Source organism: Nyctereutes procyonoides, unplaced genomic scaffold, assembly GCF_905146905.1.
Source record: "Nyctereutes procyonoides isolate TBG_1078 unplaced genomic scaffold, NYPRO_anot_genome, whole genome shotgun sequence".
Lineage (NCBI taxonomy): Eukaryota > Metazoa > Chordata > Mammalia > Carnivora > Canidae > Nyctereutes > Nyctereutes procyonoides.
The window spans coordinates 1,967,291-1,994,093 of NW_026575124.1; the positions used below are offsets into that span (position 1 = coordinate 1,967,291).

At 38.7% G+C, this 26,803-nt stretch overlaps 1 protein-coding gene across 2 annotated transcripts in view; it reads left to right on the forward strand.

Annotated features, from left to right (window-relative positions):
• The window catches only part of DIP2B (disco interacting protein 2 homolog B), a 222,471-nt gene that overhangs the window by 142,167 nt on the left and 53,501 nt on the right, over window positions 1-26,803 (forward strand). Inside the window, exons 4-12 of one of the 2 annotated variants that reach the window (XM_055336961.1) lie at window positions 501-626; window positions 11,977-12,189; window positions 15,118-15,273; window positions 15,753-15,875; window positions 19,154-19,351; window positions 21,055-21,146; window positions 22,820-22,930; window positions 24,253-24,376; window positions 24,988-25,097. In XM_055336961.1, coding sequence (XP_055192936.1) covers window positions 501-626; window positions 11,977-12,189; window positions 15,118-15,273; window positions 15,753-15,875; window positions 19,154-19,351; window positions 21,055-21,146; window positions 22,820-22,930; window positions 24,253-24,376; window positions 24,988-25,097 — 1,253 coding nt within the window. The remainder of the gene's footprint in view (window positions 1-500; window positions 627-11,976; window positions 12,190-15,117; window positions 15,274-15,752; window positions 15,876-19,153; window positions 19,352-21,054; window positions 21,147-22,819; window positions 22,931-24,252; window positions 24,377-24,987; window positions 25,098-26,803) is intronic. The other variant, XM_055336962.1, reaches the window with a different exon arrangement.

The following is a 26,803-nucleotide window of genomic DNA, read 5'->3' on the forward strand; positions in this document are numbered from 1 at the left end:
AAAGTGGCAAACAAGTACCATGAGCCCTTATATTTTTCTAGATCAGAATCAGCCCTTCTGTTCCTGTGGTATAAAACTGAGGGGTCTCCCTTTTCAGACAGTGAAGCAGATCCTAAGCTGCTTTTCCTGAAGAATAGTGAGTCCTCTAGGTACCTGCACAACCCTCATTCCATTCAGAGATGGGATTCCCTGCCTGGCACAGGTGCATGTTAGACACCTTACCCTCTCCTCACCCCTGCCTCCCGTCTCCATTAACCCCTTGTTTGGTGTGTGAAGCAGTCACAGAATCATTCTGGGCTTCTTTTTCTTTCTCTGTAAAACTATCCTTGATTACTTCTTTTATCTCTTCTTTTTCGTTTTTGTTTTTAATTTTACAACACAAATGGTAAGTAAGAATCACCTAAACATCCTTTTTCAACAATTGAGGCAGATAGTTCAGCTCAGAGAAGTAAACACTTTAAGAACCAGGAGCTAATAAATGCAAATGTTGAATCTTTCAGATATCCATACAGAAGCAGTTCAAGCTGCACTGGCAAAGCATAAAGAACAGAAGATGGCTTTGCCCATGCCAACCAAAAGGCGGTCCACCTTCGTCCAGTCTCCTGCAGATGCCTGTACACCTCCTGGTAGGTTTATCAGACCCTTTCTCACTGACAGTTACTCCTTTGATGTTCCTGGAATAGACTCTGCTTCTTTTCTGAGGTAGGAGCTGGAACTTTCCTCATCATCCAAGGTGTAGAGGAGTACACATTGAAGGTGGCAGGGTTTGATTGTCACATTGTAAATGACATACGGAAAGACGTCTGAGGGGTAAAGCCATTTTTTTTAATACCTTCTGAATTTCCAGCATTTCCTTGATGTAACCCCCAAACTCATGGAGTCATAAATAAACAGGCCAAAGCTTAGGGTCTAAAAAAAAAATCCTTCTATGATGTAATAGCTGTTTTTGTTGACATCTAAAATGTCACAGTCATACAGTTCTTTAACCCACAGTCATACATTTCTTTAACAAATTTGTACTCCTATATCAGATGCTTTGTCTCTATAGAGTAAGTGCGCTTGGGACAAATTTATGTGTCATTAACATTGTGCAAGCAGTCATGCAAAGTTTTAATAGATCTAAAAATATATATATAAGTGTGTTTGTGTATGTGTGTTAATATATTTTGTGTAAATTTATATATTTTTAAGAATCCACTTTTTATAATGGGTTCACGAGATCACCAACAACTAAGTGTCTTCATCCCACTCTCTTTCCCTAGACTTGGAATCTCAACCCCTGCTAAAGTAAATTTAGGAGTTATAACTTCCTATTTGAGAAGCAACTGGAACAACTTTAAGTTGCCTTGTCTATTCAGAATCTTTCCCAAAGTTCCTAAAAAACTTACAATTTTTTAGGTGAAATCCCAGGCAAGATCTCCATATAGGCCTCTGACACTAAACATAATAAATCTCTTTTAGAGCCTCAATATAGTGTCTCTCTGTCTGTCTACTGTCATGTTACTGGTATTGAAATCTTTGGGGAAAAATTTGTTCCCTGTAGTTTTGATCTAAAGGACTTACGTGTCTTTGGGGAGAAGGTTACATTGTCGTGATTGACTTTGATTCACAGCTGTCAATTTGAGCAATTGACATTGATCCTGTTCCCTGGTCGGGGTTCCTATTAATAGTTTTCTCCTAGGTTTTGGTTTGGCTAACTTCTCAGAGCATTTGGGTGTGCTGTGGGCTCATTAACTGTGTGTGCTTTTTTTTCTTTACATCTGTGGTGTCAATATGTTTGAAAGAGAAATAGCTTTGTGGCTTCAAGTGTTTCTCAAAACGTAACATAGCATACCTCTAGCAGACCTTCACAATAAGACATTTTGTGTCTGTAATGGTGCATACTTCCAGCCCATTCATTCAAAATCTTGGATGGTTTCCCTTCCGCATTAGTATAGCACCAGTTGGGTCCTGGTGGACAAAGGGGGCTCTCAGTTTAGTAGCTATTCCTTGTTGGCAGATTCTGCTGCAGCGAGGCTGAGGGTTCAATTGTAATAAATGGCAAAGGGTAGGGAGCAACGTGACTCGCAGTTCTTAGAAACAATCCTCTCCATAGCCGTATTAAAGAGATGCAGTGTCAGAGTAAATAGTCTGCTCTCTTGGCCTCCGGTTAAATGTGAGGGTGCAGCAAAGGATCTTGAGAATGCTCAGAAGGAACTGAAACCTTTTTTATCCCCTTACAAAAGTCACTGCCCGAGGGGAATTTACCAACTCCAGAAACAAGTGGTGGCTATTCATTGCTGAATGAATTTGCTACAGTCCTCTGGATCTCTAACACTGATGTTCTACTCTGCCTGTAGACTTAAAGATGTGCTATAATGTTCCTGATCACCTTATGTGTCTTAATAATTTCGTGATGATAAAGATCCAGTCCTTTCTCCTAAAACCTTTATTCAGCAGAGCAGAATAATGGAAAGGTTTCCTATCCATTTATCTCCAGATCAGGGATCTCTGACTAGCATATGAGAAACTTTAATGAACCATCAGGGACATGAACGTTGTCGAATAAGACAGTTCTCCCATCATGAAGAAACGTTGAGCGCACCCTACAGTGATTTCTCACATGGCCCCCACATGGAGCTAGATCTCGATGCTCTCATTCTGCAGTTACGCACATGCCTGCGTCTTGCATGAGGCAGTGTGGAAGAGCTGTCTCCGAAGACATCCATCGGTCCTTTTCATTTCAGGGAATGGAATTTGCTGTTCCCACTTTAGGATTCAGACTCCATTCTCTCCAAGCTTCAGAGAGCCACTGGTCAGAGATGTGGCTGTCTCCTATTCCTAGGGCAATTTTTTTTAAAGACTTATTTATTTATTTATTTATGATAGACACACAGAGAGAGAGAGAGAGAGGCAGAGACACAGGCAGAGGGAGAAGCAGGCTCCATGCCGGGAGCCCGATGCGGGACTCGATCCCGAGACTCCAGGATCGCGCCCCGGGCCAAAGGCAGGCGGTTTAGACACCCAGGGATCCCCTTCCTAGGGCAATTTAATCGGATGTCACTGTCTCCCTCTATTTCCCAGGGATGGCACTGTCACTCCCTCCCTCCATTTCCCAGGGATGGCAGATGGGGTTTATCTTGCATATTTACTCTGATAGCCCCTGAAACAGTGACCCCCAGGGTTGGGGTGGAGGAATGGCATGGATATTAATTAATGCGGATTATAGGTGGTTAAAAAAAAAAAAAACAGGTTCTGGGCCTTGCCCAGAGTTGACCTTGCCATGGCACTCTTTCTAGAAAGGTTGTACTTCCCTTGCAGAGTAACACTGACCTCAGATCTCATAGTAGTTTAGTCATGTTGTCCTTTCTGCACTGTGTGCTTGCTCAGGGCTCTCACTGTGCTGGCGCTGCCCTGGGTGAACCCAGGTCCTGGGATACCTACGAGAATGTGCCAGCCAGTGGGCTTCTGTGGGAGGCGTCCAGCACGTAACTGTTTGAATCACTGAACTGGTGGAATTTTAAGAGCTATTTTGGGAAGAATTTAAGAGAAGGATTTAGGAAGTAAAATATGCCATAAATCTTGGCCTTTTCATAGTATTACATAGAATGGAAAATACAATAAATAGTTGGCATGGGAAATAATTGACTTTTGTTCATTTGCCATTCATAAGTAACAATATGTCAGTCAACCGAAAATTTGCCTGTTGATATGTACACTAATTTCTGTCGTATCGATTGGAAAATTTAAATTCTCCAAGTTGGTAGCAAACTACAATATTTAGTGCCTATGGCCTTTTTCAGAGTCTTTTAGATTGCTTGAATTACTGCCATCCAGTTCCCTTTATATGCTGAAATCATTTACTAATGTCATGAGGCAATTACCTCAGCTCTTTCTTTGTAGGGGTTCTTTGTGTGATGCTATTTCTCATTCATACAGATAAACACAATGCAAAAACTGCAGCATGCAGTTCTAAATTCTTTCTGCACCCTCGTGGACTTACCCTATGCTGCATTCTGTGGGTACTTGGGTTGACCAAATAGGCCACATAATGACCCCAAAGCACAGTAAACTATTTCAGCTTGCTTGGGTAGAATGAATTTAGACATCTGTCCCACATGAGGCCCTGCTTGAAGGTGACTAAAGTAGCAATTCATGGGACCAGATGAGGAGGAATTTACCTCTCTGCACATCTGTAGATAATAGTGATGCCCACGAACAGACTTGGGATGTTGTTCTAGACTTCTAACATACTTTAATAATGCTTTATTTTTTTTATTTATTTATTTTTATTTATGATCAGAGAGAGAGAGAGAGAGAGAGAGAGAGAGAGAGGCAGAGACACAGGCAGAGGGAGAAGCAGGCTCCATGCACCGGGAGCCCGACGCGGGACTCGATCCTGGGTCTCCAGGATCGCGCCCTGGGCCAAAGGCAGGCGCTAAACCACTGCGCCACCCAGGGATCCCTAATAATGCTTTATAGAATTACAGTATATTATAGTATGTCAGGGACTTTCACATGGCTTTCAAAACGGCTGTCCTGCCTCATTTGTTCCTCATAGCCACTCTGTGATGTAAAAGGGCAGATTTCTTTAGAGATGAGGAAACAAACAGGTTCATAGACACTGAGGGATTCGCCCCAGGTCAGACAGCACAATTATGGGTCAGACTCAGTCTTCTTGATTTTGTTTTTCTACTCTACCAAAGTATCATGTTTGGGAGATCCTTTTTTACTTGATCGATACTCATGTATGCATGGTGCTGGAATGGGTATTATTCTAAATAAATTGAGTAGCTGTTGCCTTGTGAAAGGTTATAGTCTAAAACAGATTCTATTTAGTTATAAACTTTTTTTTTAAGATTTTACTTATTATTTGAGAGAAAGAGAGCATGAGAGTAGGGAGGGTCAGAGGGAGAATTGGCAAATCAGAATTGGCAAAGTGTGCCCTAATTAATACACTTAAGTCGTGTTAATAGCATACTTTCATTTTGGGTATGGGTTATGAGCAGTGGTCTGCCTTTACTTGAGAGACCAGTAAATATTCAGTATTCTTTAAGCCAAAGCACAATAAAAACCCACTCTGTCAGACTGAATTTGTTTATTTCAATAGCTGATTGTAAAATTTAAGGCTTCCAGTAAAACTGATGTCATAGTTACCATTTATTGAGTACCCTCTGTGTACTAGTCAGAGGGCTAAGTGCTTAGCATATATATATATATTTTTTTTTCCTTGACAGTCCTCTGTCCCATTTTACAAATGAGGAAACAGGTTTAGAGAAGCTCAATAACTTGCCCAAACTTCTGTTTCTAGTTGTATAGTCAATTAGATAATCTGAAAATTCTCTCCTAGAACAGGGAAAAGAAAACTTCCCTTTAAAAGTGCTAGATAGAGGGGATTCCTGGGTGGCGCAGCGGTTTGGCGCCTGCCTTTGGCCCAGGGCGCAATCCTGGAGATCCGGGATCGAATCCCACGTCGGGCTCCCTGCATGGAGCCTGCTTCTCCCTCTGCCTATGTCTCTGCCTCTCTCTCTCTCTCTCTCTCTCTCTCTCTCTCTCTCTGTCTCTGTGTGTGACTATCATAAATAAATAAAATTTAAAAAAAAGACATTAAAAAATAAGTAAAAAAAAAAGTGCTAGATAGAATATAACCAGTTTCCTTTTAAATCCATACAGGAACAAGAGAGGGAGAGAACAGTCACTGAACATCAGAGTACTGAGATGGTGCTTGCTTTCCCTGTCCTGGGCAGCGGGAAGGCAGGAAACAAGAGGCCTAAATTTTAATTACTATAAGGATAGAAGAGATAAAACCTTGAACCTATATAAGAGGTTAGAGGTTGGGGCAGCCCGGGTGGCTCAGCGGTTTAGCGCCACCTTCGGTCGAGGTCATGATCCTGGAGACCCGGGATCGAGTCCCATGTCGGGCTTCCTGCGTGAAGCCTGCTTCTCCCTCTGCCTGCGTCTCTGCCTCTGTGTGTGTGTGTGTGTGTGTGTGTGTGTGTGTGTGTGTCGAATGAATGAATAAATAAAATCTTAAAAAAAAAAAAGAGGTTAGAAGTTGGTGGCGCCTGGCTGGCTCAGTTTGGTAGAGCATATGACTCTTGATCTTGGGGTTGTAAGTTCGAGCCACATGTTGGGCATAGAGCTTACTTAAAAAATAATAAGGTTGGAGGTTGGAATTTAGATCCCTGGAGGGGCTTACATCTTCAGCAGAAGAGTGAACTAGAAAAAATTAACATACCAGCAAAAGAAGATGTTAGGAAGAAAGCTTGCCTTGTGCCTGGCCTTCGGATAACAGGGGCTGGGACCTTCAAGTGGGTTCAAGGTTTGAGTTTCACTATACTGCCTGGTAAGAACTAACATTAAAAAATGGTCTTTGGACTGATAATAACCTTGGGACACAAATAGTTTCTACAAGGATACAACCTCGACCCAGGAACTTAGGATTCCCAGAGATAAAGATCCGCTGGATTTTGTGAGCAAACAGTCCAAAAATAGAAAACACCATGAGAGAGAATCAATAGAAAAAGAACAACAGCAAACAGCAGAATTAATGCCTGTAAGAACTGATTTGCCCAAGAGCTCTCAGTGGCAGAGCTAAGATCAGAATTCAGAGCAGCCTGACCTAAAAAGCCTATTCTCTAAACCACTTGGCACATTGCCTCTCCTTCTCCCATAGTGTCAAGTAAATATTTTGTGGTAAATCTGGAGCTCTAGCAGTTGCTACATGTTTGATCTAACTTTCAGATAGGCATTATATATATATTTTAATCTCCTTTCTTACCTCAATACAGTTGACCCATGAGCAACACAGTTTGAATTGTGTGGGTCCATTTCTTTTTTTTTAAAGATTGTATTTATTTATTCATGAGAGGCACAGAGAAAGAGAGGCAGAGAGACAGGCAGAGGGCGAAGCAGGCTCCTCGAGGGGAACCCAATGTGGGACTCGATCCTGGGGCTCCAGGACCATGCTCTGAGCCAAAGGCAGACGCTCAACTACTGAACCACCCAGGCATCCCAGGGTCCATTTTTATGTGAATTTTTTTTTTTACAGTACTGTAAAAAGTACGATTTACCTAATAGCATTTTCTTTTTTTTTTCTCTGGCTTACCTTAATTATATAATAGATATATGAAATATATATTGAGTGCTTATATATCAATAAGGCTTCTAGTCAACAGTAGTTTTGGGTGAGTCAGAAGTTATACTTGGACTTTCCACCATGCATGGGGCCAGTGCCTCTAACCCCTGTTCAAAGGGCAACAGTATTATTTGTAATATTAATTTATTTTTGTGTACTGTTTTTTTTTTTTTTTTTCATAGACATGGGAAAATACCTAGACAAACTGTGTTTGGAGATCCCTTATATAGGTAGAGTGACCCTGGAGTAACTAATGACAGTGAGTACTCCTTCTCAGAAGGGTTCCAGTTTGGACATTAATGATCAGACCACTTATGCCAGTCAGGAGTCATGCACTATCTTAGTGGTTTTTCCTTTACTTGTTCTTTTTTTTTTTTCTTTTCTTTTTTTTTTTTTCCTTTCTTGTTCTTTGAAGCTATTTCTTGGCCTCACTTATGTGATATATTTTGTAGTCGTTGTTAGGATGAGATCTTTCTTTCAGTGAATCTTGACCTAGCTACTGTTCTAAGCTGATGTCTGGGCCTGATTTTGGTGTCAGTTGCCAGAACCCAGTGGTAGGCACTGTCTTTCCAGGAACATGTTCAACTTGCACAGTACCCGTCAGGTTGTGTAGACTGACTGAGATGTTACTATCCTTCCACCATGGCACCATTTTCTTCCTCATAAATCTTTTTTTTTTTCATAAGGCTTTTTAAATTAGTTCTTACAGCTTTATTGAATTATAATCCACACACAATAAACATACTTAAAGTGTATATTTTGCTAAACATCAACGTAGCAAAACCATGAAACCATCTCAATTAAGAAAATGAACATTACCATCCCATCCACCAAATTTCCTCATAATTCCTTTGTAATCCTACTTCTCTTCCTCCCTATGATCTGTTTTCTCTCGCTATACTTTAGTTTGTATTTTTTAGAATTTCATATAAGTAGAGTCATATTTCATTGTACTTTTTTGGGGGAGGGGAAAGTCTCATACCTCACACAGCACAATGATTTTGAGATTCATCCATGTTGCGTATGTCAGAGGTTCATTCCTTTTTATTCCTGTGTGGTAGTCTGTCATATAGATATACCACAATTTGATTATCCTTTCAGTTCTTGATGGACATTTGGGTACTTTCCAGTTTTCACCTGTTACAAACAAAGCTGCTGTGAACATTCAGGTACAAGTCCTTGGTATGTTTTCATTTCTCTTGGGTAGATACCCTGGAGTGGAATGGATAGATTATTCCATTGGTAGGTGGAATTGGTGGGTGTTTAAGCTTTTAAAATAAACATTTTTAGATATAAAAGATCTTTTTTATACGAAGAAGAGGGAAGCCATTTCCACACGTGGCTAATGACTAAAAGTTCTACAACAGTTAAAGACAGTAAGTTCAGGACTTCCTTTCCCTTAAAACCAACAAGCTAATTGTTGTATGTTTTCTAATTGGATTTGAGGCTCAAGTGAATTTGAGGCGTCTGGTTATCAGTATAAAATGGTGCTGTGTTAAAATCACACCAACTGTAAACTGAAGGGCAAACTGCATTTTTAAGATTGTTTTCTGTAGGACCTATTGTGTTCATTACATAAGAGTTTAGGCAAGGAACTTTAGTTGTGATGAATAAGAGTTGTGAGTTCATGTTCAGCCAGAGCAGAATCAGTGGGAAAATGATTTTATGAAATCTTACCCAAATTTCTACTAGTCCACTGCAGTTTCCTGGGTGATAGTGACTCAACAAAACAAATCCCCCCAAAACTACCAAATAAACATATAAATATTTAAAAGAGTTCATTTTTGTTGGTAAAAAGATACAGTCCCAGAGCAGTACGTAACATTTTGTGTGATCTTAATGTATGATCAGCTGGAAGCTTTGCACAGCCACTTTTGTACCTGTAAGCTCACACAGGGTGGCTTACTTGGGGGAGGAGATGGGGAACTAGTGTTTACTGGCTAACCGCTACATGCTGCTACTGCTGGGTGTGCCTTCTGGACATTGTCTCATTTCATGATCTTCTGCTGCAGTTAGCACAAAGACCCATAGCAGCCCAGTGCTGTCCGCTTGTCCAGCCTCATCTGTCATCAGTGTAGCATCCTGGGTTTGAGCTAGTCCCGTTTCTTTCCAAAGGTGCTTTGTTTTCTGTCCCCTCCCAGCTTCCTTGCATGCCATGCCGTTCCCTTCCCTGACCCTGCTCCCCTCACCTCCATGGCCCTCAGAACCAAGAGCTACTTATCATTCTGGCCAGGGTTGAGGTCCCACTTCCTTGGGTGCCTGCACCATAAGGCTCTTGAGTCTTACTAGAATAGGGAAATATCTTCCTTGTTCACCATTTTATTACTGCTAACTAGTGTAGTGCTTAGTAGTACCTGTTGAAGGGATGAGCCGGCAAACCTTCTCAGATGGATAATTTCATCCCTAAGTCACATAGCTCATAAGGGGCGGACACCAGAGTTCAAATAGAAGATAGACCCCCAAGGCCATGTTTTTTCCACCTCACTAAGCCGGCCCCCCTTATAGGCACTAAACACTAAGGACTGGCAGGCAAATGAGGTAATTGAATCGAAACAATACACCTAATTACATAATTGATCCAATATAGAAACACAGTGAAACCAATTTTCCATAAACCTAATCATGAAAAACTGGTTTTACTCTCGTCTGAAAATTGGATTATTCTAATTTTAGACTTAACGCAGTTTAAAATAAATGATTCAATAAAGACAGCCTGTAAATCAGTGGAGTTTGTGGGGTCCTGAGATGTATAACCCTGAAAGTACTTTGTTCTTAAGGGTCAGATTCGCCTGTCCCACATCACCTGCCCATTCTTTTCTTTAGCACATTTACAAAGACAAAAATCTCTGCCCCTTAAGGTACCTTTGAAATGTTGGAATATTTTTTGGAAATGATACAAACCTCTTTCCTTAAATAAAAAGTTACAGATGCTGTTACTTTTCTTTCTCTATATTTTCCTTAAGCCACTCTCCTTTTACATTATAGATCTCTTTCCCGTTTAAAGAACCTCACTGATGTATCCTTTGGGGTCTGACCACTGTTTACCTCTCCAGCCTCATCTTTTGCCCCTTACACCTCAAAGTCTTTGCTTCATTTACATAGAAGTTCTTAAAATCCTCAACTAAGATTGGTACCCACTTGTGAAACCCTTTGCTTACCCCATTTCTTAGCATCTTTTGTATTCTTGTGAGATAGTCTGTGGGATTGTGTTTCCTGTACTGGATCGTAAGCCTTTTTAGGGTGCTGTCTCATAAGAACATATGTATCGCAGAATCCCCAGAACTTGACATAGTTTCCAGCACATATTGTAGTTAAGAAGTTGATTGTAAAAGTAATCAGTCTTAGGCCTCATATCTCCTTCAATTTGAGATAATAAGTTGGAGGTGCTTCAGAGCAGGAAGCCAGGATATGGTCATTATCTTAAAACTTCCTTGCTTGCTCTGGCTGCAAAATTTGGCTTCTCGGTTAAATTAGTCTTTTGTGGTTCAGATTTCCATTGTGGAGTGCTAGCAGCATTCTAGCCATGCTAATTAACTCTTTGGCTCTTTATGTTTTTGTCTTTTTAATGATTTTATTTTTAAATAATCTCTACACCCAATGTGAGGTTCGAATTTACGACCCTGAGATTGAGAATTGCATGCTCTACTTACCGAGCCAGCCAGGCACCCCTCTCTTTGGCTTTTTGAAACAAAGCAGAACACATACCTACAGTTTCACGTGAGTTAAAGTGTTCATCAGGACTAACCACAGAATATTTAATTTAAAAAAAATTGAATGAATTCAGTATACAGGCCATTAATTATAACCCCCAAAAATCATGTAGAAGGGTTTATCTCAGACCAGACCAAATGCTCCTTTAACTTGTATGCCTCCTAAGCTGAGAGCCTTGAAAAAAATTCCTGACTTCTGCTTCCCTTGACTATCCTATATTTGGTTGAACTTTTCCTTTTTTATTTTTCTCAGTGTGGTTTTCTAATTTAGGCCTGTTTTCCTGAAGTCAAAGCCAGGAAATACAGACATCAGTAAATTTCTCATAATTCTTCCCTGAGAATTAAGGAGAGCAATGCAGATCAGAGACGTCTCCTGTCATGTTTGAAAAGCCTACATGTGCTGAATGACCACTTTTCCACTAAAACCACAAAAGCACCAGGCTAAGCATTGTTTCTAATTCCATTTCTAGTTCCCCAGCACCTAACTCACTGTTTGACACCTAATTTGTTGTTAACAAAAGTAAATTTTTATATCACCCTTTCAAGATCATTTCCTCTTGAGTAGACACTAATTAATAAGTTCTTGTCAAAATCAGGGTAGCAACCTGTCACAAGGTTCTCTAATTAAGAGGTTGGGGAAGATATATAAGCACTTCAGTATTATTGAATATAAGTAGATAAGCCAGAAGAATTTAGATCCTGATTAAGTTCAGAACAGAAAAGCAGTGAATGAAGTTTAAATATTCTGAAAGGGATTTTTTTTAAGAACTTAAAATCACTTATAGATTTAGGCTATTTTATTTTTGCAGATTTTGGTCCATAGACCTTCCTTTGAGATTCTTGAGAAACTTTACTTACTAATCTACTTTAAGAATGTGAATAGGGGCACCTGGGTGGCTCAGTTGGCAGAGCATCCAACTCTTGATTTCGGCTCAGGTCATGATATCAAGCCCCACATCCATGGAGCCTGGTTAGGATTCCAACACCCCCCCCCCCCCCCCGCCCACCAAATCTCTCTGTCTCTCTAAAAAGAAAAAGAATGCAAATATTTTGCTGGTGTCAAAATTGAATGTATGATCAATGAGCAAGAACTGAAAGGTCTCTGTTCTAGGCAGGATCGAGAACTTCTTTTTTTCTAATTCCACACAGACACGTCTTCGGCCTCTGAGGATGAGGGCTCTCTGAGACGCCAAGCTGCGCTCTCTGCTGCCTTGCAACAGAGCTTACAGAATGCTGAGTCCTGGATCAACCGTTCAATTCAGGGATCGTCCACTTCTTCATCCGCATCTTCTACGCTGTCCCATGGAGAGGTCAAAGGAACCAGTGGGTCTCTAGCTGATGTATTTGCCAATACTCGAATAGGTAGGAGCTGGATCTCCCCAAGAAGCTCAAATTATGTTCCATTCCCAGCATCCAGGAAATAGTTTATGATTTGTATTAGGTTTTTCAAAGTGGCCTAAGAATATCAGAAAGAACATAACAATTAATGGGGCAAAGATGGAAACACCAGCAATACATTTGGAATGATAGGTATCATCTGCATTATTGTTGCATAGCATTGCCCACCTGAAGCCATAGCTATTTCCATAAGCAAAACTCAAGCTGCAAGATATAACACCAGTCTTAGTGTGAGTTTATCCCTGTTGGAGAATATTCCATATATTAAAAAGTGTTAAAATATGTAACATCTTAGATTTTCCCAGGATTGTTATCTGTGTTTTCTCAAACAAAAACACATAAAACCTGAACAAATTCTGCCCTTTGACAATATCAGTGAAGCCCTTTGTCTTTAGCATAAAGACTGGATTTATTGTCCTTGCTGCTGTGTTATTGCTACAACCGGGGTGTGCAGGCTGCGGATGTTGGTACTCTGTGAGCTGCTGCCTGCTGCCAGTGCTCCTGTATGGAGTGTAGCTTTTGCTTGGCTCTGCTTTATGTTTTTGTGTGTGTTTTTTAAAGAGTTTGTGACATCTGCAGGTAAAGATACAACTCAGATCTCCGCTTTTACTAAATTGGTTGGTACATACTGCACTAAGTAATGTATTTGAACATCATGTGTCTGTGGTGTCTTAATTTTCATATCAGTGACCTTTCTCTATTACTTTATATACATATATATCTGTAATCTATTAATTGATTTCTGAAAAGAAAAACCTAGAAAATTTGTAATTTAAGCCTGTAATTAGTCAAGAACATAGCTACCTGAAGAGTATGGTTGCCCACATTGAAAAGCTAAGTACCAACAGCTGGTATCTTGTCTTGCACTCTTGGCTCTGCCCTGATATTCACTGAACCTCTTAAAGCAGGTACAGATGAACATGCTTACCATCTCTTCTGTTTGGAAGGGCAAGAAACAAAGCCGTGGTTGGGCCAGATTTTATTTCCACATTTGTTTTAAAGAGAGCAATTTCACTTATTAAAAACAAGTACCTAGTATCCAATTGTCCTAGTACCCAATTAACTCTGGATTTTTATTAACAAGACAATTTCATCTGACCTTATATTTTTTTTTATTGCTTCTACTAGTGTATGAAAAGTTTTTTTTTTTTTTTTGTTTTTTTTTAGTTTTTTCTTCAGGTGCTCACAGAAACCATTTTATCTAACACTATGAGATAGTTGGATATTTGCTCTAACAGAAGCTGTTCGTCTTCCTCATGGAAAAACTTAAAGATACAGATTTTTATTTATTTATTTATTTATTTATTTATTATTTATTTATTTATTTAAAAAATTTTTTTTGATTTTTATTTATTTATGATAGTCACACAGAGAGAAAGAGAGAGAGGCAGAGACACAGGCAGAGGGAGAAGCAGGCTCCATGCACTGGGAGCCCGATGTGGGATTCGATCCCGGGTCTCCAGGATCGCGCCCTGGGCCAAAGGCAGGCGCCAAACCGCTGCGCCACCCAGGGATCCCAAGATACAGATTTTAAAAAAAGTAATCTATAAACCCACTTCCCATGGATACACTTTAATGTATATCTTCCTAGACTTTTTTTGCATATGAATAATGTAAGGTTTTTGGTCTTGTTTATACAAAAATGAAATTGTACCAAACATAGTGTTCATAACCTACTTTTCATAGTAGTATATCACAAACATCTTTTATATCATTAATATAGAATTATACTATTCTTTTTATGGTTTCAAAGTATGCCATTATATGGCTGTGCCTTAGTTATTTGACCATTCCCCTGTTTTGGACATCTAGGTAGTATCCATTTTTTTTGCTATTATAGAAACTGCTGGAATGAACATCCTTGAACACACAACTTGGTGCATTTGTCTGATTACTTCCTTAGGATGTATTCCAATAAGTGGAATTGCTGGGTCAAATAAAAGTGCCTGTTTTTTAATGCTTTGTTACCACATCATCTTACAGAAAGGTATACTGTAATATACTTGTGCTAGTATATTTACAACTTTAAAAACTATTGAACTAGTAATAAACTTTTGGGGCTTAGAGGCCTTACTCCCAAATTTATTTTAGGAATTGTTTACATTTTGCTTTTTGCCTTTTTTTATAGTTTTGAGTGGCTTGTTATTCTTGTGAATCATATTTTACTTCCTCTAATTTTCCTTTTCTTCCCCAGATGTTTTGCTAAGTTTTTTGTAACATATCCCTGTTAAATGGCTCTCCTCCAATTTGTGACATTCAGTTTCTCAATGTTAAGAATCTCTACATTAAGCAGAGTACAGTAACATTATTTAATCATGCTTCAATCAAGGGAAGAACCTTGTCAAGTAGATCCGAGGTTCTTGTGGGTTATTTTATAAAAATTGGAAGTGCGCTTTATCTGGTTTTCTTCATCTGGAAACTTGAAGGATCTGACCCACTCCCAAAACACTCCTTCCATTTTCAGTGGAAGAAGAAACATGATAGATAAGCTAACATAAACATGAAGAAATGCTCAAGACTAGACTATTAGTAGCATTATGACCATACTCACTTTGTTCTCATTTTGAAGTCACTCGCAAGTTTTGTTTTATTATGATTATTGACATTGGATTTTTACCAGACTTTCTGTGTAGGAAAGAATGTTTTTCAGGAATATTTGCTATACGATTTGCTCTTATTACTAAGGCTATTCGTGTTTTTGAAAGTAATAATTTTGATATGCCCTCTTGCCCTCTCATTATATCTTACCAGTTGAATTTTATTTGAGGTTATTTTATAATAGTTGATGCCATTATATAGCTTTTTCCTTGTTAGGAAACAACAAAAATTTAAAGATTCTTATTTTTATTGCTAATGTAATATGATTCTAAATTTTGTTTTCTCCCCTCTTAGAAAATTTCTCTGCTCCCCCCGATGTCACTACAACTACCTCTTCTTCTTCATCATCTTCCTCAATGCGCCCAGCAAATATTGATCTGCCCCCCTCGGGGATAGTTAAAGGCATGCACAAAGGATCCAACAGGTCCAGCCTTATGGATACAGCTGATGGTAGGGAGTTCTTTTGGGCAGCTAAATAGAAGATATTAGTTGAACTGGGAAAATTCACATCCTGAATAGCAGCGCCTAAGTGGTTAAGCAATCACAGAACTCTACCACCACTGGCCCACTAACATGGTCAGCATGTCCTCTGGAGCACCCTCTTTTCAACAGTCTGATGGCGCTGTTACTTGTTCAGACAGTCTGCATGGTCAAAAGATACTGGGGGGGAAAAACGAGTATGGGGGGGATAAAGAATGCTATAAGGAAAAAAAAGGAGGATTAGATGAAATCTGTAAGCAGGGTATTAATAGTACCATATTTGTTTTATGTTTCAATAAAATTTGTCGTGTACATATTTGTACCTATTTGGCCCAGTTGAAATAGGGCAAATGCCAAACCTCATTAGACATTAAAACTCCTAAGAGAATTGAGAAGCTAAGATAGCCCTAGAATCAATGAGTTTTAACTTACCGTTTTTCCCCTTATAGGTGTTCCAGTCAGTAGCAGAGTATCCACAAAAATCCAGCAGCTTCTAAACACTCTGAAACGACCCAAGAGGCCTCCCTTAAAAGAATTTTTTGTGGATGACTCTGAAGAAATTGTGGAAGGTAGTAGTAATAATACCGAAGACATATTTTCCTTCAACAAACATGTCTTAAGCAATTACTACATGTCACATACCATAGGATTTAAGGGTGAACAAGGCAGCATTTTTTTTGAAAGAATTCATAGTTCTCTGCTTTTCTTTCCCTAAGGATCATTTATATTTCAGGTCTCAGGTACAAAATAAAGAGAAAGAGGAGAGAAAGGCAAAGAGATAACTGTGGAAGCATAGAACTATCCTTGGAAAATATGCTGTTCGAAATTAGGAAGTTTCCCAAATACAAAAATTTTAAAAATTAGTTACATTTTGCAGTATCCTAGAATACATATGTCAAATTTGATCTCAAAAATTTGCCCAGTCGGAGACACTTGCAGATCTTATTGTCAGAGAGTTCTCACTATTGTAATGGTCCCTCCCCTCCTTCCCACCCTGTCTTAATCCTTTCAAATAACCACCCCCCAAAAAAAAGCCCAGTCTTTTTTTGATAGATATGATGTAATCCTTTTGTTAAATCAGCCAGTCGGCACATATATCTGCTTTCTACAGGACAGTGTGGAAGATGGTGAAAAGAGTTCAAAGATTTTTGAAAATACAGCCACTCCTTCATATGGTTTACACATTAGACTGGTACTAAAATATATGTACATGAAAGTATATTTTAGCCAATAAGTATGTATCAATTAATACAGCAGCTGGGAGAAAGGGATAGAAATCAGTCCCATCTTTGTGGTTAGGGAAAGCTTTGTAGAGGAAGTGGTGGTAGTGGTTTATTTATTTAATAATTTAACAAATATTTATGGATGAAATCATGTGATGTTTAGAATTTAATAGGAAGAATTGGGAGTTGAATGAGTAGAAGTATAGATGAAATGAAGGTGGCCATTTGGTAATTATTGAAGCTGGGTGATGAACAGATCTACCTAACAAAGGGTTTTGTCAAAAGAACTGAGCCTTGGTAGCTTTGTAGTTCATTTTAACCTCCTGAGACTAATACAGGAGGCTTTGATCACCTCGAGCATGTTAATGGAACTAGGCACATTAATAGACTAGATCTGGTCTCAGCCCACTTCATGGAGCCAGAAGCAACAAGCAGTCTGATATATGAGGTTAAAATGACTTTATGTTTCTTTAGGAGTCACTAAATTCACTTAACTATGGACATCTTTCTCCATATACTGATGTTCAAGACGTTCATACTAGTATTGGCCTCTGCAGTATTTCCCACACTGTGTATTTACCAGGCAAATGAAGGTCCAGGTTCAATAGGAATCATACTTGAACAATTTTCATTGGCAGAAGAGCACTAACAGCTTTCTACCAATTTTAAATAGGCAACAGTTGCTTTTTTAAATAATGATTATCTTTGGAAAAGAAAAATATCCACATGTCTTTGGAAGCCTTTGAGTGAGTTTCCCCCGGCGTCTGCATTGAGGCCCAGTGGATGGCAAAAACGTACACACTTTTTTGACCAGAAGACTATGCCTACCATCTATACAGTCAGTCCATAAAAACGAAACTATTTAGGAACACCACCCTCCCTTTTTTAAAATTAATATGGTGGTTTAGAGTCTGGGAATATTCAAAGCAGAAGGGCAACTGAAACGTTAATTTACCTAGGGCAGTGAATTGGGAAGTGAAGCTATTTCATTAGTTTTATGTTTTAGTAGAGAGAAGAATCAAAACACTTTAAGTAAATTTCCCAAATCTGTCATGAGGTTGAGCTATAAAATAAAATGTGTTTCCTATTTCACTTGCCCATCTAATACTTGCTGCTTACTGTATTTCTTTTCCTTTCTATGCCTCTGTCTCATCTCCCACTCGCCTGGCTAATTCCTACCCTTACTTCAAGACTAAGTTCACAGCAGGGAATCTGTCCTCTAAGTTGGATGATGTGGACTCTTCTGCCCTCCCTATAATGTGTCTGTCATGCACTGCTCACATTTCTCTACTTAGCTCTGTGTATGTATGTGTGTCCCCCTTGCATTCCAGATACCTCGTGAGGGCCCAAACTCTGTGCTCCTTGCACCTAGCACCTTAGAGAAACAATAAATGTTTGTTCAACATTTATGTACAGCGTTTATTTCCTCAGTATTTATCACATCCTATGCATATCACTGGCACTCAGTAAATAACTTGATTTTGCTCCATGTGTACATTCTTTCCTGCTATGAAAATAGAATTTTTTTGCCTTTTATTATTTGAATGATATTTGTTCACTGTAGAAAAATTAAGAGGACTTTTGTTTTATTCATATGAAAAAATATGAAATACTATTCACCTCCAGTGGAAGTGGAATGACCATGTTGATAATCTAGCACTTTCATTCCCCCAAACTCAGTTCAATTTAATTAACATCGTTTGAGCTACCGTTATGTATTAGGAACTGTAGGCAATAAGAGGACAAAGAACCATGCCTTCTTTCAAGAAACTATCAGCCTTAGGGGGAGAAAAGCTTACACAGTAAAAGAAGCCCTTGAGGATCCTCAGTGCTTTAATGAGGGTAGACAACCACATAGTGGGGGAGCACTAAGGAAGAAATGACTGCGGACAGCTTCCAGGAGTGTGCTGTTTTGAGCTGCATCCTGACAAGGATGAGTACAAGTATACCAGAAGCAAGGGGATTGGCCAGATGAGATGTGTACAGAGGTATGGAGACGTGGAACACTGTCATCTGGGCTCATTCTCTGTTGAGTTTATTAATGACCCTGTGATTGCTCCTCGGCCTTTTGGCTAAGACCAAGTGTAATAATGATCCTGTGGTAGAAGTGTTACTACCCCCATTTTACAGATGAGGAAAAACGAGGCTCAAATAACTCAAGTTGCCTAAGGTCACACTGGTAAAACATAAATGTAAATTTGAGCTTTCTGACTCACGTTTCATGCTTTTTCAAATATAACCCAGGGAAGTGGAACCTGGCTCTCTAACATCAGACACAAACCATAAGGATTTAAAAACAAGTTGCATAAAATTATAAAATTGCTAAAAAGAAATGTATGCTCTGTGCTTTTCTGTATGTTCACTGGTTTGCTTTGTTAGAGTCAGGATTTGTTACATAAAATATATTAAATATGGTTTCACAATTATGTGGGAAGATAACTTCAGGCCCAGTTTGTGGATTATCATCATTTCTAGCAATGTCATTTCTTTTCTCAGACAATAAAACTAAATAAAGTTGAAGAGAAAAGGGAATTATATTTGATATTAGGGACCTAAGTTGTGTTAGTTTCTATCTGTATGTATTTCAGATAATATTTTTATAACTCGTGGGGGTTTTTTTGGTACAGTACCTCAGCCAGACCCCAACCAGCCCAAGCCTGAGGGACGGCAGATGACCCCTGTGAAGGGGGAGCCATTAGGAGTCATCTGTAACTGGCCTCCTGCTCTTGAGTCGGCCCTGCAGCGCTGGGGCACCACTCAAGCAAAATGCCCCTGTCTGACTGCACTGGATGTGACGGGAAAACCAGTTTATACTCTCACATATGGTAAGTTTGCAAGATTCCCAGCTCCTTCCTTTTCTCCTAATAGTTCTTCAGATTACCGTTGGTAGTGTTTTGATCTTGATATTTAGCTATTGCTGTCATTGTGTTTCAACAGATCTTCTAAATTATTTTAATAGGAACCTAAGTTCTAAGTGGAGCTCTTGCCAAATATTTTCATTTGCTAAATGCTATTTGCAAAGCAGCTAATATTTGAAAGAGCAGAAGGAAGAAAGAGGCTTTGTAGATACACTAATGATTTAATATTAGAAGGGATTTAGAGAAGACGTTTGGGCAGGATATATTTTAAAAATTAAAAAAAATCCAATAGTTTTATCTAAAAAGTTGAAACTGATTACTTTTTAGATCTTTGACATTTCATTCTACCTTTTGCTAGAATGGGCACAAAATTCTGTAATGAACAAAGAATTGGTACTTTTCTGTTTAGTGTTTGCACCCCAGCTAGTTTGATTTTCCTTTTTAAGTAACTTTTAGAGTAACTTATTTTCCTTTTAAAAAATTCCTTTAAGATAACTTTTTTCAATCTTTTAAAAGATTTTATTTATTTATTTGTGAGAGAATGCACATGTGCACGCTGGAGTGGGGGTGCGAGTGGCCAGAAGGGGCAGAGGAATAGGGAGAGGAATAGACTTTCCCCTGAGCAGAGAGCCTGACACAGAGCTCGATCTCAGGACCCTGGGATCATGACCTGAGCTGAAGGCAGATGCTTAACTGCCTGAGCCACACAGACACCCATATTTTTCAATTTTTAACAAGAATAGATTCAACCTGGGCAGTGAGATTTTGTACTAGTTTATTCAGACACATTCTTTTTTGCCTTCAGAAGTGAAGCACATTGTCTGTAGATCTAGATATAGAATAATTTTAGGAAAAAAATAGTTTTTATTTAAAGAACCAGACAGATTGATGTGAGTTTAAAACCCTAGCTGCCCCTCTCAATGAGTTACTTGTAAAACTACATATCTATTCAAAATGACATGATTTCTTTTTCACTTCCTACATAATCTAAGATAAGAATTTGTAAGGGTGTTTGGAGGGAGGGAGAAGAAAGAGGGAAAGAATATGCTTTTTTCCCCAAAAAAGTGGTTTTTAGCATTCATTTCAGAAGCTATATATTAATTTCAGCCATGTAACCCGTAAAGCAGTTAGCTGACCAAATCTTTACATACTTATTTAACATCTATGAGTATATCCACATGTTTTACCTAATTCCCATTTTGTCTGTTTTTACTGAAATACAGTGGCATGTGCTTAATCATTTGAGTCATAACTTTTGCTTTGCAGTTAACCTCAAGTATCTAATACCAAATATGTAAGTGGTTCTTCAGAAGAAGCTTAGAACAGAAGTAGTCTTCTGATTTTCAGCCCTGGTATAAAAATTGTTGCCTTCCCTTTAAATGTTCTTGGTTCACGTTAAATCATTTCTAAAGATATTCAGACTACTTCACAAAAGAATTTGAAATATCATCTAAACCAAAATGAGCATCTGGTGATATTTTCCTTTTGTTTGGAAACAGGACTGGCTTTTGTAAACTCAAGTGAATATAAAGCATTTTCTGTGTGTTGGGGGTGATGGTTGTCTAATGAGTCATTTGGAATTGGCCACTGTCTTATTAAATGTAATGAACTGAGTGCCCCCTTGTTGAGGTAGGCCTGTGTTTTTCTATATGATTCTTTTCTTTTTCCAGGAAAGTTGTGGAGCAGAAGTTTAAAGTTGGCCTACACACTGCTTAATAAACTGGGGACCAAAAATGAACCTGTATTAAAACCTGGAGACAGGGTAATTGGTTTTTTGGTTTTAGGGAGGTGATGTTTTATTGTTTTCTAATATGCACATTCTGAATTTTTAATACACAGCAGCACAATTTATGTAACTCTTATTCTTAGAAAATGAAAATGGTTCGGTTCCAACCCAAGTTAGCTCAATGCCAGGTGGTAATTCTTGTATTCATAGATTGAAGGAAATTCACACGTCCCTTTCTGTAACTGCTATTCAGTAAACTCTCATGCTAATACAAAGAAAGAGGAACCTAACTCCTTCTGGAAGTAAATATTTCAATAATCAGACAACAAAAGTAGCAATAAAGTTTACTCTTTTTTTTTCCCTTTACAAATTGCCCCATAAGATTTTTTAAAACATTTTCTGTGGCTTTATGTAGAAAGAGAGGGAGACCCATGTTCCAAGAAGAAATTAAATGACATCATTTAATTTCTTCTTTAATCAAAGATGACATTAAACAATTTTTTTTAACTTTTTGAAGATTTTTTCCTATCAATGACTTTTTAATATTGATGACTTCTTACCTTCAAACATTACTTTTAATTTGGCATTTGTGGAATGAAGCACCAAGTATTCAACAGACTTCTTTTTAGTAGGCTCATGACATAGCACCTCCTGAACTAGCCTTTTACAAATACCTTTGCATTGTGGAAAAAGGCATCTAAAAGGTGGCTTCTACTTAGAACTGTGACACATGAGGATTTCCCAGTCCTCACTGAACCTGTGTCTTCCTAGCATTATGGACACCTGTGTGCAGGAAGGAAATGGGTTGTTTTAAATGTTTTGTGGAATTAGCATTTTTTAGAATTCTAGGAGGGATTAGCAATTTCAAAATTAAACTTATCTTGGGAGTGAGTTAAGGGAATTGAAAGTAAAAGGGGAAACAAGAGTATAGTGACATAATTTTCACATGTTAATCTATGAACATCTGAGCCAGGTAACAAGCTCCACGATGATCATGACTTCTGTGGTTTTGCATTCCTTCAGTAAATTAGGAAGGGTCAGTTATCCCTTTGATACTTTACAGGTGAGATCACAGTTTTGAACATAGTTCACGGGTTTCACTGTTTATCTTTTGTAGATAAATTAACTTTTTAACCATAATGGCTTGTGGCAGTATTACTTACATCCGTTTACCAATGCCTTCATACTAGAGTACTTGCATTGTTGGTTAAGTAAGGATTAATGCAATGAACTCATTAAAAAATAAGAAACCTTGAATTGCCCCAACAGTGGCAATTGAGTCAGTCAAATCCTGTGAGTTCTCGGAGTTTTAAGGCTTATTCTCGAGTACACTGGCCTATCTAGAGAGAATCATTACATTTATTTTATTGCTTTAGTCCTGCACTAAAGTAAATTGCCTTCAGTTTCACAAGAAATTAACTTACTAAAGGTGAGTTGTTAACTGCTCAATCACCAGTAGAATTCAGTCAAAATTTTTTCTTATGATGATGATGAATTGCATGATAGTTTCCAAAACATGTCTAATACAATCATGGGAGTGATAGAGATCTTTTTAGATTTGTGCATCTTTATCCATAACTTAATTTTCTTTAGGTATTAAATAGTTTTATTGTGTTTGTGTACATGTCATATATGTTTATCTTAGAAAATGGCACTGAAAGTATTAGTCTGTTTTTATTCCTGTTACTAAATGTCATTATGCATTTTAGGTAGCCCTGGTTTACCCTAACAATGATCCAGTCATGTTTATGGTGGCTTTTTATGGATGTCTCCTAGCAGAAGTGATTCCAGTGCCTATAGAGGTACCTCTTACCAGAAAGGTAACATTGCTAAATTTGAGAGGAATGTAGCCTGACGTGACACATTGGACGTCGGGTTCTTAGATCAGTTGACTCCATCATGACATTAGAAACAGCCTAGCCATTTTCTTAAGTACTCAGCTTCACTTTCTAAAAACATGAGAGTTGTAGACAAATAACATTTATTATTACTATGTTTCATGAAAAAACTATTTTTTCAACAAAGTTAGAATTTTTATAGTATAAAATTTAAAAGTTGTGGGGGCATACCTTACTTTTCAACAATTACCATTTATAAAGAGGAGCCTTATTCCTTCCTTGAGACCGTAGATAATCCACATTTACAATAAGTAAGACCTTTTTGTAAAGGGATTCCTTGAATTTTATCATACAACCTAGCATTTCTCTTAAGTTGAAGGCTGATACAGTGATGGCCTATCACTGCTCTGAGGAATAAGATTTACTTTAATGACACATGAGCCTGTGCAGCATATGTAGCACATTTTTAGGTTTAACCAAATGATTTCTCCATGAGCTGCTTGACTCTAATTTTTCTCATACAGTTCATTATTCAGAGATCATGATAAAGACAAATATGGTAGAGATTGTGGATTTACAAGAAAACAGTTATTCTCTGAAAGGAATAAAAAAAAACCAAATTGCTAACATCCCTGAAATTCAGATTGATGGGATATAGCATCTTTAGATTAGTCAGGAAATCATAGGGTTAGTCTTAAATTATTAAGTTGGCTGTTTGTATGGTTTCATAATGATACCTTTAAGGTGATGTTTTAGTGGAAATACTTTATATCTTTTGTTGTTTTCTCTGCGTTGTCATAAGGCTTAAATGTTACCCCCTTTAAAATAGAATAATGAACATATGGATTTGGGTAGAACCATTCATTTACTTTCATTGTAAATTTGGACACTTGGTGTCCATTGGCATTATTTTATTCTGACTTGGATTGCTTTGCTTTTGAATTTGGAGATGTAGCTAGGTTAAGACCGCTTAACCATGTTCACATCCCATCTATTTCACTGGCCTGAAATTAGTTTAAAAGAGGAACATTGCTGGCTTTTGAAGGAAATGGTCCCATTGGTTGGTAGAATTCATCACTAGTAATGTCAGATTAATAAAATATTTGATTTGTACTCAGGAAGTCATTGTATTGTAGAAATTATTTGGAAGAACATATTGTCATTGGATTTTGACAATTGCCAGGTGTCAGTGGGGTTCCATGAATGTTACCACACAAGTGCCAGAGCATTGCTGAGTGTTAGGTTTGGGGCATGGGTGTGCTCACGTTCACTCCCCTCCTGTGCTCATTATCTTCTCTCCACAGGATGCTGGAGGGCAGCAGATTGGCTTCTTGCTAGGAAGCTGTGGTATTGCCTTAGCTCTTACCAGTGAAGTTTGTCTAAAGGGGCTGCCAAAAACTCAGAATGGAGAAATTGTACAGTTTAAGGGTTAGTAATATTTATACTTGAATTATCTGTTAAAAGTTAAAGTTTAGTACTCTAATTCATGTTTTAATTTAATATAGCTAAGTACTTAACATATATTATTTAGTTTTCACATTTTTATGAAGTAGGTACTGTTATTATCCCCATTTTACAGGTGAGGGAACTGAGACACAGGTTAAGGTAACTTGCCCAAAGTCAAAGCTTAATAAATGGCAGAGCAGCGATTTGAACCCAAATCTGATTCCACAGCCCACACCCTTAACTTTTATGCTGATGATTGTAAAAAGCTAGCACTCTCTTCACTAAAACTAAATGCTACACGTAGAGACAGAGGCCAGACTACTAACCTCAGTGGACTTCCACTGCCAAATGGACCTCCCAGTTTTTGAGGTAATGGCAAGGCCTGGCGTTAGCATGTGGAATGATTGTACTTTTGAAAGAAGGTATAATTAATTGTCTGGTGATTTATCACTAAAAACTAATAAAAAATCTGGTATTTTACTGATTTTAAAATGACCTTAATTTGGTCTCTTGATATTTAAAAAGACCAATTCAACGTGAACTCCTTCCCTTATGGCGTAGGCAATTCAATTTTTATTTTGCGTTTGATTTAGGTTGGCCTCGGCTCAAATGGGTTGTAACAGATTCCAAGTACCTTTCAAAGCCACCTAAAGACTGGCAGCCCCACATCTCACCTGCTGGTACCGAACCAGCATACATTGAGGTAAGTCCTGAGACTAGAACATACATTCTGGCTTCCCATGGCTTCAGTTGCTATCTTATGAAATTTAAAACTAAGCTTTTGCAGTTTTAATGTAGAAAAGCCTCCTGGTTTGTTAGAGTTCCATCTTTTGGCTTAGTAAAATGCTTGACCTCTCTTCTGTTATTTATTTATGTTAATTGTTTTTAACATAAATACACATTCAAGAGAGAGCCAGAAAATAAATTGACCCTGTCATGTAAGAAAGTTATACAAGACCTAGAAATGAAGTGTTTAAGAAATGGTATACTGACAGAGATACTCCTCTGCTGTGTTGGGGGAGGCAGAGGAGTGGGAAGCAAAGAATGGAGAAACAAGGAAAGGATATAGTGGTGCTTGAAAAGAACGGAGTTAACAGATGAAAGATAAAGAGCATAGAGGGAAAAAATGGCTAGAGGGTTTGATGTTGAAGGTCAGTGTAGGACCTTGAGGAATCCATGACATTCAGTTTGAGGGATTAAGCCCTCCTGCGTAGCAGGCACCAGGCTGAGAGCTGTTTCAAATGCATTATTTCAGTGGGTCCCCACAAGTACCCTGCGAGGTTGGTTGGAGCTGTTTTGTTGTTGTTGTTGTTATTGTTGTTGTTGTTTTAAGATATTATTTATTTATTCATGAGAGACACAGAGAGGCAGAGACACAGGCAGAGGGAGAAGCAGGCTCCTCTCGGGGAGCCTGATGTGGGACTCGATCCCAGGACTCTGGGATCATGACCTGAGCCAAAGGCAGATGCTGAACCACTGAGCCACCTAGGTGCCCCTGGAGCTGTTATTAAACCTGCCTTAGAGGTGAGGAGACTAAGACTTAGATGAACTCAGGTAACCAACCCAAGGCCACATGACTTAAAAATGACAGAGCTGGGTCTTACACTCCCATCTGTCTCACTCTAAAAGCTGTGCCCTTCCTGACTCTGCATCCTACTTGAGACATGTTACTAACCCTAACCCTAAATGCAGACTGTTTGCCAAATGAATGATAAATCAATAAATTGAAAAAGAAAAGTTTGAGGGGAAAAAAATCCACCCAGCCCTGAGCCCTGCAGTGATAACTAGCTAGAAGAGGGAAGAGAGTGGGCAGTAGCTTTGAGAGGTGACATGTTCATGTTGGATGCGAGGAGGGTTGCTTTGAAAGATGGAAGAGAGGGGATCCCTGGGTGGCTCAGCGGTTGGGCCTCTGCCTTTGGCTCGGGGCGTGATCCCGGGGTCCTGGGATCGAGTCCCACGTGGGACTCCCTTCATGGAGCCTGCTTCTCCCTCTGCCTGTGTCTCTGCCTCTCTCTGTGTGTCTCTCATGAATAAATAAATAAAATAAACAATCAAAAGTTGCTGTCATGGTAAAAGCAGCTTGGATGGAATATTGAGGTAAAAAGAAAGTGAGAGTTGATTGATTTGTAGGAGTGAATAGGCCATTTCTGGTCTCCCGCTCCCAACATGGGAGCCTCTCACATACAGGAACTACATCTTACCACCTTTACTTCTGCAGGGCCCTGCTTGCTGTGTGTCTGATATGATGCTTCTATTCATGACGTTCCAGGCACTTGTTTGTTTAGCTTCCTTAGCAGCCACTTTACACTGATGACTAATTAAACTTTTAAGAATTTTTCACACATACTTTAATCAAGCTTTGTCATTCCTCAATGCTATCTTTGCGTGATTAGAGTTTGAGGCCCCATA